Source organism: Balaenoptera ricei, chromosome 15, assembly GCF_028023285.1.
Source record: "Balaenoptera ricei isolate mBalRic1 chromosome 15, mBalRic1.hap2, whole genome shotgun sequence".
NCBI lineage: Eukaryota > Metazoa > Chordata > Mammalia > Artiodactyla > Balaenopteridae > Balaenoptera > Balaenoptera ricei.
Genome location: NC_082653.1, coordinates 45378220 through 45394778, shown reverse-complemented (window position 1 = coordinate 45394778; position 16559 = coordinate 45378220). Strand labels below are relative to the sequence as shown.

The 16559-nt window shown below is 51.0% G+C and overlaps 2 protein-coding genes across 2 annotated transcripts; one reads left to right on the top strand and one right to left on the bottom strand.

Moving 5' to 3' along the window:
• CSTL1 (cystatin like 1) lies at positions 1–3266 on the top strand. The gene is made up of 3 exons (XM_059898501.1): positions 1–216; positions 2413–2526; positions 3183–3266. Exons 1-3 carry the CDS (start codon positions 1–3, stop codon positions 3264–3266), a joined length of 414 nt encoding a protein of 137 aa, XP_059754484.1.
• Positions 3267–8026: 4760 nt separating this feature from the next.
• CST11 (cystatin 11) lies at positions 8027–10618 on the bottom strand. The gene is made up of 3 exons (XM_059898179.1): positions 10394–10618; positions 9716–9820; positions 8027–8110 (listed from the first exon to the last, which is right to left on the bottom strand). Exons 1-3 carry the CDS (start codon positions 10616–10618, stop codon positions 8027–8029), a joined length of 414 nt encoding a protein of 137 aa, XP_059754162.1.
• Positions 10619–16559: the final 5941 nt, after the last annotated feature.

The following is a 16559-nucleotide window of genomic DNA, read 5'->3' as shown; positions in this document are numbered from 1 at the left end:
ATGGGAGCTGGACCCTGGGGGAACCCTCTGCTGCTGCTGGCGGCCCTGGCCCTGGTGGCCAGGCTGGGTCAATTGCAACAGTGGAGCGGCTTCCAGGAGTCCACGAGCCCGAAGAATGTGAACTCCACCCTCGCCTTCTTCATGGAGACGTACAACAACAACAGCAATGACTCCTACCTGTTCCGCGTGGACCAGCTGCTCCGAAGCCAGGTGCAGGTGAGAGCGGGTGAGCAGGGCCTCGTGGGCACAGGTATGTCTCCCAGAGGGGACCAGGGGGCGCCTTCCCGGGAGCAGGGTTGTTCAGACCCAGAGCCGCCTGAGCACCGAGGTTACTCTCATTTGAACGGAAGTGTCCCTGAGCTCCTTAGCTGCTCTCCCGAGGGAAGTATCGCTTTCATTCAGAAATTTGCCAGAAGGGCAGCAAATGAGGATGGTCTTGCCTCCTTTATTATTCCTGTCGTTTGGCAAAACATAAGTGTTCTCTGTAGGTTCCCCTCAGCGATAGTTTTTCCATGTCCAGGGTTGTAAAATCTGAGTCTGGATGTTCTAGCTGTGTCCTTCAGAAAGCTAGAATGACACAGAGGACCTCTAGTAGGCTCCTATAGGAACCTGGAGGTGCACGTCATCTCTCATTTTGTTTTACATATAAAGTTTCTCTGAAATACATCAATTGAAGGATAATAGAGGAAAGAAAAGTTGTTAAAAAACCCCTTTTGTTGGTCCAACCTGCCCTCAAGTTTAGATAGTAAACTATATGAGTTAGGGCAGAGGCAATAATGCATCTTCGTTCAATTAACTGGATTTGGAAAAAATCTGACTAGGAGAAAAGGGCTAGAGAGAGGGACAGCAGGAACACAGAAACCAGTCAGGGTGGGGCAGGGCAGGCGGGCAGTGCTAGTGTGACGCTAAGGGGCCACACAGGGGGTGGACAGCAGCCTGTCTGCCTGAGTCACACACTCTTGCTGCAAGACGGCGGCTTATGGCACCAAGGACATTGAGGTGACATGGCCACAAGGTGGCAGCCATCCACCAAATTCTGCCCAAGTTGGCATTTTCTCCCCCATCAGTCTCTGGGGTGAAGCTGGAACCCAAGGAGACCAGTCGTGTGGAGTTGGTCCTTTATCACTAACAGTTAACTGAAATCATTGTTTATAAGCAAACTTTTGATGTCATTCAGCCGGATTAGTGGACAGAGCGGGTGCACCCCTGGGTAGCTGGGTGACAATCGCCTGCTGCCCCGTGATTGTGTCCATCTGTACCTCACAGAGGGCAGGGAGGGGATGCGGTGGCCGTCTCTGCTGGGCTCCTGGTCCCCCTTCTGGGTTTGACACCCAGCTCCTCCTAATCGTGGAGTCTTGGTCAAGCACCATCCATACTCTCCAGGCCTCAGTTTCCTGACCTGCAAAGTGGGCAGAATAAGAGTGAAGCGGCACCTGTGAAAACATTTGTATCATCACGATTATTCCTATTATTATTTAACTAACGAGCCTAACAATGAATAAGAAAACACTGTGCACTCTGAAATGTTAGTTAAATTTGCCACCAGTGTTTTAATTTCTTCACACATGCGGGGTGTGCTGAGGGTCAGTGTGAAACGTCTAGGCACCAGCCCTACAAGCTGGATAGAGCCGTCCTTCGATGGAGAGCCAGAAGCCCTGCATCCTGAGGTCCTTCCAGTGGCTGCCGGGACCACGGCGGTGGTCCTGCCCCAGGCCCCTTCCCCTGCTGCTCTGCCCTGAGGTTTTTTGGGGGTTGTCCTCCCAGGGGCCACCCCAGAGAGTGCCCAGCTTTCTCACTGGTTTGACCACTGACTTTGGGACAAGGCAGTGGGGAGGGAGGAAGAGGACAGAGGCAGAGCCCAGGGAACAGATGAGGATCCATCCATGCATTCTGAGGACCGTTGTGCAGACTAGGGGGTACGATGGGGCTGCAGCCAAGTTGCCTCCCTGGTCCCAAGGATGCGCGGGAGACAGGTGAGAAGCCACCTGTGGCTGCAGCAGTGGAGCCGGTGCAGAGCAGGGACCGGGCTCCGCACATGCTGGGCGCTGACTGGGGACCACTGGGCATCCTCCAGCCAGGAGGGGAGGAGGGAATGGGGACAGAGGCTCCTGGGACTTCACTCTCCAACCCAGCTCCTCCTGAGGAGCATCAGCAATGCTTGGAGTCAAAACTAACAGCCCTTTGGGACTTTCTTGGCGGTCGGTAGGTAAGACTCCGCGCTCCCAATGCAGGGGGCCCAGGTTTGATCTAGTTCTAGTCAGGGAACTAGATCCCGCATGCATACCGCAACTGAGTCCACATGACATAACTAAAGATCCCATGTGCCACAACTAAGACCTGGCGCAGCCAAAATAAATATTTAAAAAACAAACAAACAAACAAACAAATCTAACAGGCTTTGCTTCTTGGTAGCTGACGACAGGTGTAGAGTACCTGGTCACAGTGAAAATTAGCCGGACCAAGTGCAAGAGGAACAGCACGAACAACCCTTGGTGCCCCATTCAGAGCAAGAAGAAGCTGCAGAAGGTGTGTGCCCACAGCTGTCTGAGAAGGCGCTCCAGTCAAGGGGGGAATAAACGTTTTACAAGGAAACATGGACAGGATGTCAGAAGCTCTGGCGGCCGTGTGGCTGGGACGGAGCGAGGACGCAGCCCCAGGGCTGCCTGATGCCACCGGTGGTGCCTGGGGCCGGGAGAGGGGGAAGGGAAGCCCTCTGACTGGGTGTCTCCCCACCCTGCACTGGCACAGCCCTGGCCCCTGGCCTCCCGGCCACTGGACGCCTCACCCACCTGGCACACTCCCCGGCCCTTAGGTGGAAGCGGCTTTACCTTCCTCGGGGACCTTGTTGTGTCTGGGTCTGCACCGCTGGGTCCACGTGGATTGTCCAGTCACCTCCTTGTCTTCCAACCTATGTCCTCCTCCTGGTCCCTCTTGGCAGCACCTCCTGCAAGCTGGCAGGTGCAGGAGGACTGGGCGGGGGAGCCCAGGGTGACACTCCTGTGCCAGCTCGGCTGACCCTCTCACCCCCAGCATGTGCCAGTGAGTAGATCTGGCCTTGCCCACGTGTCAGGCCGGGTCCAGACTCCCCAGGCAGGGGCTGGGGGTGGGGACAGGAATTTTTGTTGCCTTCAAAAAAATATTTCCCAGAAAGCTGATTGTCCGTTTCCTTTCTCCTTCCACAGAGTTTCATTTGTGACTTTCTTGTATACACTGTACCCTGGATGAACCACTACCAGCTCTGGAACAACTCCTGTCTGGACGCCTAGGTGCACATGTGCAAAGATCCTTGATGAAACGTTGAGTGGTCGTGCTGTGTGCTTTGCATTGTAGAATCTGAAAGGCCCTTGAATCCCTCATCAGGATCTCGATACACGCTCACACGTACATGCACAATCACAGCCACCCAAACCTCACACATGTGCACTCACACACTCATGCCCAGAGTCAATGGTCTTTAGGCGGCTGATGTGGTTTGAGTAGAAGGTTGTTATTCCTTTGGGGGAAGCTCGTCACTTAGTTTCTACCTCCAGCCCGCACCTCTGAGGCTTTTCACGCGTCAGGCACATCCTGACTTGAGCTTGGAGACCCCAGTTTCTGTCCCACGCACGTACAACTCTGTGACTGACACCTGTCTTTGTGAGTGTGCCAGGGGTCCCCACGCCCACCCTCTGGCTCAGGAATTCACTAGGAGGACTCCCAGGACGTGGCAGGTGTACAGTCATACTCAGGGCTGTGAATTTTACAGTGAAGGATACAGGACAAAATCAGCCAAGGGAAGAGGCTCGTGGGGAGAAGTCCCCGAAACCAGGCACAGGATTCCAGGGTCCCCTCCGGGGGCAGCCACACAGGACACGCCTCATTCTTCCAAGAATTAGGTAAATTGTGTGCCAGGGAAACTCCCCAGGGACTCAGTGCCCCGGGATTTCACTGGAGCTGCTCACATAGGCAGCCTCTGCCCAGCATGTACCGAAATTTCAGATTTCTGGAAAGAAAGCGGGTGCTCAGCATAAATCCCATTGTTTGTATAAACATTGTAGACCTAGTGAGGCCCTCTTATCACTTAGGGAAAGTTTTATATCGGGAATGGTTTACCGTCCTAGTTCCCAGACTCCAGCCAAGGCCGACTTTGCAAGCAGGCCTTTCCAAGGACCCCGTGTCTTGGGCTGGCCGTGGGGTGGTCTTCCTGACAGAGAGTTCTCGAGCCGCTCACGGGCTCACTGCTGGTGGAGTGAGACCCACGGTGTCTTCCGTCATGTGACTCACAGTCAAGCAGAGAAGGTGTGCCCTGGATCACACACAGGGAGCGGCTGTGGGCTGAGATGTGCCCCCAGACCAGCTGGTCTCCTCCCCAGGGAGCAGTCCCACCATCAGTCACAATGGCAACTCGAGAGAGTGTTTCCGGAGGGGCAAGAGTAAACACACAAGCCAGAAACTCACATTTGCCGGAGGGGCCTGAGGCAGAGGGGAGGATGGAGGTGAAGGGTTAAAGGTGGTGAAATTCTTGTGCAAAAAAGAGGGAAGCTGGAAGCATCTGGTTTTGCAAATCTGATGTCACTGGGGGCTGCCTGGGGGCCTGGTGCTGCCTGCTGCCCTCACTACCTTACTTGACAGCCCTATAAAACGGCAGCTTATCCCCACATCACAGGCCAGGAGCCTCCAAAGGAAACTCTGTCCAGATCCTAACATCCCAGCCAAGGCTGGCCTATTGGCTGAACTTCTAGAAATGGAATGTAAAGGAAGGTAAACTTTCTCTCAAACTGGTAGAATACTGACACCAGTAGACCAAATTTTATATACATAATGTAACATCTAAGCAACCACTAAAAAGGCTATGCAGAGATACACTCAAAAACAGTATAGGGCTTCCCTGGTGGCGCAGTGGTTGAGAATCTGCCTGCCAATGCAGGGGACACGGGTTCGAGCCCTGGTCTGGGAAGATCCCATATGCTGCGGAGCCGCTAGGCCCGTGAGCCACAACTACTGAGCCTGCGTGTCTGGAGCCTGTGCTCCGCAACAAGAGAGGCCGCGACAGTGAGAGGCCCGCACACCGCGATGAAGAGTGGCCCCCACTCGCTGCAACTAGAGAAAGCCCTCGCACAGAAACGAAGACCCAACACAGCCAAAAATAAATAAATAAATAAATAAATAATTTAAAAACAGTATAGATATGTGCAAGTGGAATTCTTAAAAAAGTGTTCAAGAAACTCACAGGAAGAATAAAGAAAACACAAATAAAAAGCAGAGAGAACAGAGAACAAATAGTAAAATAGACGTAAGCCCTGACATGTTAATAATGTCATGCATGGTATGTACAAACCACATGTAAATTGTCTAAACAAGCCAATTAAAAGACAGATAATGATAGAGTGGATTAAAAAAGTGACCCAACTGTATGCTGTCTACAAGAAACTTACTTTAAATATAACGATACAGGTAGGTTGGAAGTAAAAAAGTGAAGAAGGTTATATTATGCGAACATTAATTGGAAGCAGGAGAGCCTATATTAATATCGGATGAAGTTGACCTCAGGGCAAAGACTATCACCAGGGATAGAGAGGAACATTACGATACATCTACTCTGGAAAAGTTTGGCAGTTTCTTTAAAAAAAAAAAAAATCCTAAAATATACTTTAGCGTACAAGTCAGCAATTACATTCCTGGGCATTTAACCTAGAGAAACGAAAACTTAGGTCCACACATGAACCTTACATGCTTGTACGTAGAAGCTTCATTTGTAATAGCCCAAAACTTGAAAGCAACTAACACACCTACAATAAGTAAATAGTTAACTGTGGTACTGAGGATGCCATTGAATGCCACTAAGCAATTAAAAGGCACACACTACTGTTGCATGAAACAACTTGGATAGATCCCAAGGGCATTGTGACCAGTCTCCAAAGGGCACACACTGTATGATTCTATTTACACAACACGTTTGAATTGCCACAGTAATAAAGATGGAGAAGTGAGTGGTTGCTGGGAGTTTGACATGGTGAAGGAAAGGTGTGACTACAGAGGGGTTAGTGCAGAATGTCTTCGTGGTGGCGGCCACACAAATCAACACATATGACAAAATGACACACATACACACTGTACGGTGTCAATTTCCTGCTTGTGATATTTTTCTGTAATTACAAAAGATGTAACCATGGCGGGAAGCTAGATGAAGGGTACAAGAGACCGCTCTGTACGCTTTGTAACTTCCTGTGAATCTACATTTCAAAATAAAAAAAAGTTTCAAAAACCCACTGGGCTGAGAAATCCAAAATCAATGAGCACAAATGTCCTACCTTTCCTTTATTCTCCCCTCCAACCCTCACCTCCAGACATAGTAACCAAAGTGCCGGAAGAGAGCTGCATGGCTGATTAGTATTAAATTAGGCTGCTAGTGCCCGTATTCTTACGAGTCACTGTTTGTTTGAATATCTGCTTTGTGTTAGGCATTGTGTTAAGCAACTTACAAGCATTATCATCATTAATTTTTGCAACTCTTCCAAGAACTAGGTACTGTCATTCTTGTTTAAAGATGAAGAAATTGTAGGTTAGCATTCTCCCAGACAGTTGGCGGAGGGAACTCTCACCTGGGTCCCACCTGAAACGGGGTCCTGAGGACTCCGGAACTTTCATAGGGAGAGTAGAAGTTGAAAAACATTGTTCTTTCAAAGCTCCAGCCTTCTCCAGCTGGTGGGGACGTGGGTGGCCGCTGTCAGCTCACTATTCACCTGTCCCTTTGGTGTTCTGCCTGTGCCCTCTCACATCTCATCCTTCTGTGCACACCAGCTCCAGATTCCAACACCTGTGCCCTGTCACCTCTGGCTGTTTGCTCTGCCCTTGAGCCACCCCAGGCCAGAGGTTCCAGGGAATTAATGCCCCACAGGAGCTGTCCTGCAGCCAGTAACTGGGGATAAATGCCCCAGCTCCCTCTCTCTGCCGGTTGATGGATGCTGTGTGTGCTGGTGTGTTTTCCACAGAGTCCCTAGAATTCCCCTGCGATATTAAACCCCAAGGCTTTTGCCCGAACTCTTGCGGATGGGCTCGTCCTTTCCCTACTGGATGTGAACGAGGGCAGATGTGACCCAGTGAACTGCTGGCACCGTCTTGAGACCACATGGAGGAAGTCGAGGGGAGAGCTGAGCCTGATGACATTATTTGAAACACTGAATCAAGCTGGTGGGTGAGGGATGCTTATTCCTCACTGCTAATGTGACATCCATGAAAAGGGCACCACTTTAATGCAGCACTCCTGGTTTCACTCTGCCCTCGATCATTCCCCTCCTGCAGGAATTCATCAGATGGGTCTGTTTGGGAAGAATAAACGGGGCGTTATACCCACGTCCTCCTCCTCTCACAGGCGCCCACGGTTTCCTTGCCAATTCTGGGAGAGGAATCCCTCTGGGAAGGGACCTGCTCTGGTCCAATGTTGCTGATGCTGGAGGTGTGAGTCTAATTCTGGAGTCTGGTATCAGAAAGTGCATGTGTCTGCAAAAATAAGGCACATCTCCCAACCTAGCTCTTACCAGTAACAAAGGCCCTCCTCTTTTCAATTACTTGCATTATTTCTCTTTGTTTCCCCTTGTTTCACACTTTAGGCAAGCAAGATTCATTGGGTCCCTCAGAGATGCCATCACAGGCATTCTTGCCAGTATCTCTTAGCTGTTCATTTAAGTAATTAGAGCATCTTCCCTCGTTCTCCTTCTCCTTTTTCTCATCTCCTTATTTTAAAATCTAAAGAATCCTACTTGATATAAGGATGAGGTTGAAGGTCTGCTATCCCGCGGGTATAGGCTATAAGGCCAAAAATTATACATGTCACCTCATTTGGACCCCCAAACTGCCCTAGCCCAGAAGACCTTCAGATCATATTATTATGAGTTGAAGAATTTTGGGGAAAAAAGAGTGGAATCATAAACATTCAAAGCATTAAGAGAATAGGCTGACCAACATTTATTTTCTATATTGAGAACTGCTGTTTAATGCAGGGTTCTTTTACACACAGTGACTCCGTGTGGGCTGCACTCTGGGACACCTAGCCATCCGTGCAGTTTTTGGCCAGAACTTTATACTTTTCAAACCAGGGAATAACAAATACTGAGAAGAAGCAATCGATTTTCTGAAAAAAACAAGAAAACAAAATATAAAAAAAGATCAACATGGAAAGAGGAAGGTGTAAGACAAGCAGATGGGGAAAATGACCCTGCCTCACCTGCCTCCAATCCACAGGTGGGTCCATCTTTATTTTGATTTCAATGACTTGAGAGTGTCACTGCTGAAACCACCCCACAAAACGTCCTTCTGCTTGTGGTTAGAATTGGAGACTGGAAATCAAGTGTCCACCCGCCCACATCACCATGGTAACGACTGACTCTTCCTCTTCTTTTCTGCTCAGGTGCTGTTCACATCACACTTACCCTCACTTGGCTCCCTCTCTCTCTCCCTCCACCCACTCTCCCACCTCATCCCTCCTGCTTCCTTTCCCCTTCCTCCCACCCAACCCCTCCCCTCTCCTTCCCTCCTGCTGTCCTTCCTTCCTTCCTTCATCCATCCATCCATCCGTCCTTCCACCCGTCATCACATCCTCTCCTCCCCCTTCCCTGTTCTATTCCAGGATCCCCTTTCCTCTCCACCTCCCTCTTCTCCCACAAGGAAAGATCAATCAACATATTTTGCACATTATTATCATTTCGTAGTGCGATTTTGCTTTCCTGCTCTTCGCTGGAAAGGCAGAGCGGGGACGAGGTGGCGTGGGAGGCATAAACGTTGACATTTCTCCTAAAGTAGAATTCAGAATATTAACCCCACAATTTAATCTCTCACAGTGATGAGACTCTCTAAGTTTACCTTACTGTTATCGTCAATTAGTCTTTTCATAGATTTCATGATCTTCTCCAGGGAAGAACCAAAAACATCTAACTTGCTAGATTTTGAAGACTTCTCCATGGAGTGGGGAGCCCGTGGATGGACATGTGTTTGTCTTGAGAACACCTAGGCCATTAGAACTAGGGTGACCATGGAATCTATGAACCAAACGAGGACATGTTGTAGGCAAATGGGGATGCTGTTAAAAATGACACTAAGAAGCTGGGCACAAATCAGGACTGTTCTAGGCAAGGTGGGTCATGTGATCACCGTCATGTTAGTTCCTTTGGGTAAAGAGCAGAGGTTTGCAGGGCTTGTAGGACTTGGGACCTTCAAGGCCCCTGAGCACGTGGGCCCACCTGTTGCGTGTGTGTGTGTGATGGTCCACCACTTGCAGTGATGATGGCCCAGCCGGCTTCCCCGATGTGACAACACTGGGTGGGGACGAAGCCACTGTTGGGGAGGTGGGCCCGCATCGGGTCACTTGCCTGCAGGCTTGTCCCCTCCCTGACCCATCCCACCACCGGTTGAACTATTTCTGAACGCATTTTCCCACCTCCTCCTCCTCGTCTTTGCCTAAACACTGCTGGATGAAAGAAACAGAGGCTGCAGCCCAGCGACTGTGTCTTACGTCAGGCTGAGGTTCAGATATTCAGTGGGTGCACCAACAAGGTCCCCCGGCTGCTAAAATATTATTAAAATCAGCTACTTCCCTCAGGACCAGAGTGTCCCCCAACTCCTCTGCAGTTCAGCCACCTTGGCTTCTCCCTCTGGACCCCCCAACTGCTTCATCATTCTTCCAGCGACAAAGGAGCAGAGCACTGAGAAATAAGCTCTTTCTGGGTGACGTGCCCAGTACCTTGTAGAGCTCGCCTTCCTGGAAGGAGCAGTTGTTCACCTCCATCTTGAGGCAGATGGTCCGCCGCATCTCCAGGTTTATGCGATACTCCATGTGGTCGGTCAGCTGTCGGAGGCAAGGACAGGGGGATAAAGGACCTCCTCTCCCTTGTCTGTAGCTTCCGGGGCTGGGGACTCCTAGTGTGGCGCCCCAGGTCGAGGGCCTGCACTGGACAGACCCGTGGGCTCCCCCCACCCCCTGTCTGCCTCCCGTGCCCCTTTCTGCCATTTGAGCAGAATTCCCCAGAAGCCACTCCATGGGCAAAGTCGCCCTTGGGTGACCCACGTGATGCTCACGGTTTGTAAAGGGCAGAGAGCAGCAGCCCAGACTCTGAGGGCCAGCCCGTCTCAGCTGCGGGTCCTGGCGCTGCCGCCCCACGTGGAAACAGCCCCCGACGTGCACACATGTGGTGCGCCTGGCACCCCGGGGACCCCTCACGCGGGGCCACAGGCGGCTCGGGCCCTCAGGCTGGGGTGTGCAGCCCTGGTCCTGGGTATCAGTTAAGCAGCTCCACTTCATCCACTCCAGGGGATTTCTGCTTCTCTTAAAACCTCCACTTTGGACTAAACGAGGCTGAGTTCACTTGTGTGGCCACCCCGAGCCTGTGGTGCCCTGGCGCGATGGGAGGGGGGCACTGACCCTCTTCAGGACCTTGAGGACGCGCACAATCCGGAAGTTGTACGTGTCCTCGCTCTTCTGGTTGAAGTCCTTGGTCACAAAGTCCAGGGTGGTGACCACGACAGGATCTGACACCGGCACCTCGTGGACACTTATGAAGGTTTTCCTCCTTGTTTGGTAGGTGAGGGCCACCAGGGCCCCCATGATGGCCAGCAGCAGCCGGGCGCCCTGCTGGGGTCTGGCCATGGTGGCTCACCCTGCCAAGGCTGCTCCGCCCAGACGGATTTAAGGCAGCCGGGGGCGCCCATGCGTGTCCTCCTCCCTCGTTACCTGCAGCCGAGCCCGCGGGGAGACCAGGGCAGGCTCGCGTCCTCCTCGCAGGCCTCCGCATCTCACATGCACACACACACCGAACTCCCCTCTCCCTTGGGGGGGCTGCTCTCCCAGCAGCACAGACCCTCCTGCTGCCCCAGCATCTCTGGGTGGGAGCCAGGCCGGGGGTTTCTGTCCGCTGAGCTTGGCCCAGCCGGGTCGTGGGAGGCCTGAGCAGCAGGCAGGAAGCGATGGGCACTTGGGAGCGCTGGATCCCAGGGCGGTGGAGCGAGACGGAGCCCTGAACACCTCGTCCTCCTGTCCCTGTGATCTTCCTCAGACTTTCCGCTGGTCGTCCCCTCCCCACTCCTCGGGCTGGCTGGGATGCAAGCTCGCCCACAAGCCCAAACCTTGGCATCTTCCTCCTGCTAATATTTCTTAGCCCTGGGAGGTACCTGGGCCTCCCTGGAGAAGCTGATACTCCCCAGAAAATGGAGGGTGTGCCCCGTACGGGAAGCTTGCGGTTGTGGCCACGACGCGGCTCTGTGTTCGTGTCCTGCTGTCCCTGTGGATGCACCAGCCATGCTCTCCATCCCTGCGACCCTCTGTGGCACTCGTACAACACACGCACCCTCGGTCCAGTACCAAGGGGCCAGGGTCTTCAGATGCCCAGAGCTTAGAAGGCACTTGGAGCTGCCCTTTTCCATCTTGGAGGCCTGCCTGGAGAGGGAGAGATGGTTTCTGTCATTCTCCCCTGCCCTCTGTCTGCCCTGCCTCCCATCTCACCACCCATGGGTCCTGGACCTTCCTGGTCTGGATGAGGCGAGGAAGGGGAGGGACTGGGAAGGTCCAGCTGCGGGGCTCCCGCCCCGGCGGGATTCTGGAGCTGACTGCCAAGCGGGTCCCTTCCCTGTTCTCCCCCAGCCTCCACAGCAGTGACCTCTCCTCTCTTGGCACCTGGTTAGTGTCCTGTGGCTGCGGTGACAAGTGACCACCAACGGTGGCTTAAGACGACACACACTTATTACGTCACAGTTCTGGAGATTGGAGGTCCTAAAATTACGGTGTGCGCAGGGCTACACTGCTTCCAGAGGCATTAGGGAAGAACATTTTCTTTGCCTCTTCCAGCTTCCAGAGGCATTGCTCAGCCTGGGCCCCCTTCCTCCATCCTCCCAAACAAAAATATCAACATTCCCCATAGGATGTAAATAAGATATAGTCTCATAACACAATTTTCAAATGTCCCGGATACAATCCAAGATTACTCAGCATATGAAGAACCAAGAAAATTTCTCTCTGTTAAAGAATTCCCTTAGCCCTTCTTTTATAGCAGGTCTGCTGGCAATGAAATACTTTAACCTTTCCTCAACTGATAACATCTTTATACCACTATTATATTTTCCCTAAATATAGAATTCAGGTTTGGCCGTTCTTGTCTTTCAGAATTCAGAATCATGTTCTACTTCCTTCTAGCCTCTGTGTTCCTGGTGAGAAATCTGCAGGCATTCAAATCTTTGTTCTTCTGTAAATTATGTCTTTTCTCTAATGGCTCTCAGGTTTTTTCCTTTGTCTTTAGTTTTCAGTAGTTTGAGTATGATGTGCTCTGATGTGGATTTCTTGGAATTTACTTGTTTTGGGGTTCTCCGAGCTTCTTAAATCTGTGTTTTTGACAAATTTGGGAAAGTCTCAGCCATTATCTCTTCCCTTTCTTCTCCTTCTTCTCCTTCCTCCTTCTCCCCTCCCCCTCCCCCCTTCTCTTCCTCCTCCTCCTCCTCCTTCTTCTTCTTCTGGCACAACACTTTCTCCTCTCCCTCTGGGAGTCAAATGACATGAAAGACTTTTTGATATTGTCCCATAGGCTGCTGAAGCTCTATTCATGCTTTTTAATGTTTTCTTCCTCTTTAGTGTTCATAGTGGATAATTTCTATTGATCTATCTTCAAGTTCACAGGCCCTTTTCTCTGACATCTTCAGTCTGCTCTTGAGCTCATCCAATGAGATTTTTATTTTGGTTTTTGTATTTTTGCAGGATATCAGTAAAATATCCATTTGGTTTTTATGGATATCTTCTATTTCTTACTAATAGTTCCTACTCTTCCAATTTTTGAAGAGTGTTTACCCTTACTAGGAACCTTTTGATAACAGCTGCTTTAAAGTCTTTGTCAGATATTTCCAACATCTGAGTTATCTCAGCATCAGCGTCTGTTGATTGTTTTCTCCTGGGAGAGCTGAGATTTTCTTGATTCTTCATATGCTAAGTAATCTTGAGTTGTATCCTGGGTGTTTTGAAAACTGTGTTATGAGGCTCTATATCTTATTTATGTTCTTTGGGGAATGTTGGTATTTTTGTTTCAGCAAGTGATTCACCCAGCTGCATTCAGGGTGCAAATTCTGATCAGCCTTCTGGGGGTCGTGATTTCAGCGTCAGGTCAGCTCTGTGTCAACCCTCTGCAGGGCTGTTTGGGTCTGTGCATGTGTGTTCTTCTAGGGGCTGGGTTGGCTGGGTGGTGGTCTGTCCCTTCCTTCAGTTCACATCTTTCGTGTGCCATTAGGGTTATACCCACACTTGTGCTGTTCAGGGTTCACTTTCCTGAGCTCCCATGATCCCTCTGGTCCTTTCTCATTCCCCGGATCTTCCTCACGTTGCTCAGCTTTGCAGACCCACATCTACACCCAATTCTGGGGCCACAGAGTAGGAGGACAGAGATGGGAAAAAGCAGTGGAGGTTTGCCCCACCCTCTTAGAACCACAGCTGCTCTGATCAAAGAGGGAGGCTCCCCCCTCCCCCAATGTTTATGTGGCTGCAGTATCTGCCGTCCCTGTTCTGCTATCAGTACTGCTGCCATGGATCGCCCAGGGGCTGGGGCGGGCGAGGACTAAGGAGAGAAAAGACAGGACTTCTCCCACTGTTCCTGTGCTTGCGAGCTCCCCATCCTGCTCCTAGAGGGCTTCTCCCAGAGCTGTCTGTCAGCTCAGCCCCAGCTACGTACATGAGGATGGGCACGCCTGCTCCACCCCCGGTAATAATGGGGCGTCAGGAGGTATGTGCCAGCCCTCCCCAGAACACTTCCAGAAAGCCCCCATTCTCCCCTCACAGGGGCTGGAGCAAGGACACGAGGCTGGGCCAGCCCTCCTGCCCCAGGGCATTGCCAGGAGAGGGACAGGATCACCCCCCAGGGGACAGAGCAGCAGAGGGCCCCGACGTGCCTCCCAGCAGAACCGGGACTCCTACCATGTGCCCTGTGCTTTGCCTGAGGCTTCTCTGGCCGCGGACATGTGTGCCCATGGGTGGGGACAGGCCAAAGCTGCAGGCGGTGGGAGCAGCCTCTATACAAGACAGACAGGAGCTGGAGACTTGATACCCCCCTCAGGTGGGCCCCTTCGAGGCACACACTCCGTGTTGCCTCCCAGGAGCCCTAGAGGAACGGAGCCAGTGTCACCTGCTCGCCAGCATCCCCACACCGGCTTCCCTCCGCCGCTCTCACTGTGCGCCCTGAGCGCCACCAGCACCATGGGGCCTCCACCTGCCTGAGGAAGGTGGGCCTGAAGCTCTGCTTAGGGCCCCCTCTGATGGCCTGGGGACTTCAGCCAGAAACGCTCCCACGGAGCTCTGCTCCCCTCCCTGTGGAGGCGGCGCTGGTCTGTATTTAAGTCACCTCCAGCTGCAACAATGTGTGATTCCGTGTCAGAAGCAGCAAGGTGCGTTCCCGTTGCTGGATCAGGAGCAGTGGTCCCAGGACTACCCGGGCACACCCCCCCATTGCAGTTGGTGTCCCCCGGTGCGGGGACAGCTCCATCCTGCTGGGCTCGCCTCCCCTCTTCTGACCCATATCCACATACTGAGGGGATCGCTGTGTCTCAGTCCTGCTGTGTTTTCAAAAATAGGTTTCATTTTTAAAAGAATCTCAAACTTAGGGAAATGCTGTAATTACAATGCAAAGAAGTGTTTCCCTTGAAACATCGGAGAGGAAGATGCCAACGTGTTGCCTATCACCCCCAGCATGTTAGTGAGTGAGGCCCACACACAGGTGGGTCCTCCTCTCCAACTGCAGTGCAACCAAGAGATCCCCCTGCTGGTCCTCAAACCCGTCTGGCGTCAGGGGACATGCATACCCCCTGCCTCAGCCAGTGACCGAGCACCAGAACATGGAAGCACCTTTCCTGCCAAGAGCTCCTATAGAGAAGGATGTGTTGATCGTCTTCCATCTGGGACGATCAGTCTTTCATTGACTTCACGGCCTTGAAGCTTTTGAAGGGTCATTATTTTGTAGAGTTTCCCTAAATTTTTATTTCCCTAATGTGGACAGTAGCCCGGCACCATGGCTCGTGCTCTCTCAGGGCAGAGGGTGATCCGTGTATCTCTCCTGTCTGTGCCCACTGGCCTCCGTGAGTGCACCCCCTCACCCCCCACTCCCTGACATCACCCAAGACCCCCTCTGGCCCCACTGCCCCGAGAAACGGCAACTCTGTTCTTCCAGTGGGTGCTTGGCCAGCTGTCCTGGTCTCTCCCGACTTCTGAAATAGCAACAATCAGACCCGCTGAGAGCTAAGGAGTAGGCATGTCCTGTAGTTGCATGTTTAGTCACAGTTCTATCATCCCAAGGATAAGGTCGGAGGCATGGGATGAGGCAGGAGAGCAGAGGCCTGCTGGCCTTGGTTTGCTCCTTGGGCTTTTGAACAGCCTTAGCCAATGTCTCTGCTTTTCCAACCCCCATGTTCCTTTTCAGCAAGGTTCCCTACGATGCTCACAATGGTATTTTGCCAGATGCTGGGGAGAAATGTCACTGGAGAAAAGGCATGTTCTTTGCTTCAACTGGGGGAACAAAACCTGGGGTTCAGAACCTGCCAAGAAGGGCTGTGGTAAATATACCAGGATTTCAGTTGAGACCATGAAGGGCTGCATCCTATGAGTGAAAGTCAACTGGGAGTAGATCATTCTCAGAAGCCTCACTTTGAATCTTCAAAGAACTGAAATCAAATAGGTAACGACCTATAATTCTATAGCTAGCAAAAATAGTCTTCAAAAATGAAGGCAAAATAAAAACATTTCAGACAACAAAAGAGGAAAGAAATCTCAAAAATTTCAAAAGATTGACATGGTTCAGAGTATGTTCTCTGTTCACAGTAGACAACTGCAATAAAAACTTAATGTGAAAACCTCTAGCTGCCCATAAATGTAGCAGTATAATTCTAAATAATCCAGGGATCAAAGAAGAAATCGTATAGGAAATAAGAAAATACTTTGAATTGAAAGATAGTGAACATACGACATAGCAAAACTTCTGAGATGCAGCCAAAGCAGAGCTTAGAGGAAAATTTATAGTCTTAAATTCATATATTAGCAATGCTAAAGGGACACAGAGAGGAGAGAGGAGAGAGACTTGGCTGAACCACTAGAACAAGGGGCTCCCATAGAAATAGAATTGTTTAGTGAGAATACAGCTTTTTCCAAAAACTAAAAGATGTATCAATAATATCCAATCCCCCCAAAATCCTTAAGAGAGTTCTTTAGGGGGAGGGGAAATGATCCCTCTGGAAGAAAAGTTATGTTGAGGGAATGATGCCCAGCAGAAGGGTAGGTATGTTGCTAGATCCAAGTGAATAGTGAATGTGTAAGGCAACAATCATATTGTCCTATGGACTTTCAAATATGACAACAATAACACACAAGGCAGAAGTGAGGTTAAGAGCAATAGTGTTCCCGCCATCCTTGAAATGGTAAAGGTACTAATTTACAGTAGATTCAATTAAGTCAGTGGTGCTCATTACGATCGCTTGAGTTACCACTGAGAGAAGAGAAATAAGGGCAAATAAAGCCATTGAGAGGAAGAAATGGAACAATGAAAAGACCATGAATAATCCAAGAGAACACAAGA

What these genes read in the sequence shown, in the direction of transcription:
- CST11 (XM_059898179.1), bottom strand. Translation starts at nt 10,618, where the DNA reads ATGGCCAGACCCCAGCAGGGCGCCCGGCTGCTGCTGGCCATCATGGGG. An exon ending in TCCTCAAGGTCCTGAAGAGG is followed by an intron (nt 9,821 to 10,393) that starts GTCAGTGCCCCC and finishes TGCCTCCGACAG; the next exon opens with CTGACCGACCACATGGAGTA. An exon ending in AGGAAGGCGAGCTCTACAAG is followed by an intron (nt 8,111 to 9,715) that starts GTACTGGGCACG and finishes TGTTTTTTTCAG; the next exon opens with AAAATCGATTGCTTCTTCTC.
- CSTL1 (XM_059898501.1), top strand. Translation starts at nt 1, where the DNA reads ATGGGAGCTGGACCCTGGGGGAACCCTCTGCTGCTGCTGGCGGCCCTG. An exon ending in TGCTCCGAAGCCAGGTGCAG is followed by an intron (nt 217 to 2,412) that starts GTGAGAGCGGGT and finishes GCTTCTTGGTAG; the next exon opens with CTGACGACAGGTGTAGAGTA. An exon ending in GCAAGAAGAAGCTGCAGAAG is followed by an intron (nt 2,527 to 3,182) that starts GTGTGTGCCCAC and finishes CTCCTTCCACAG; the next exon opens with AGTTTCATTTGTGACTTTCT.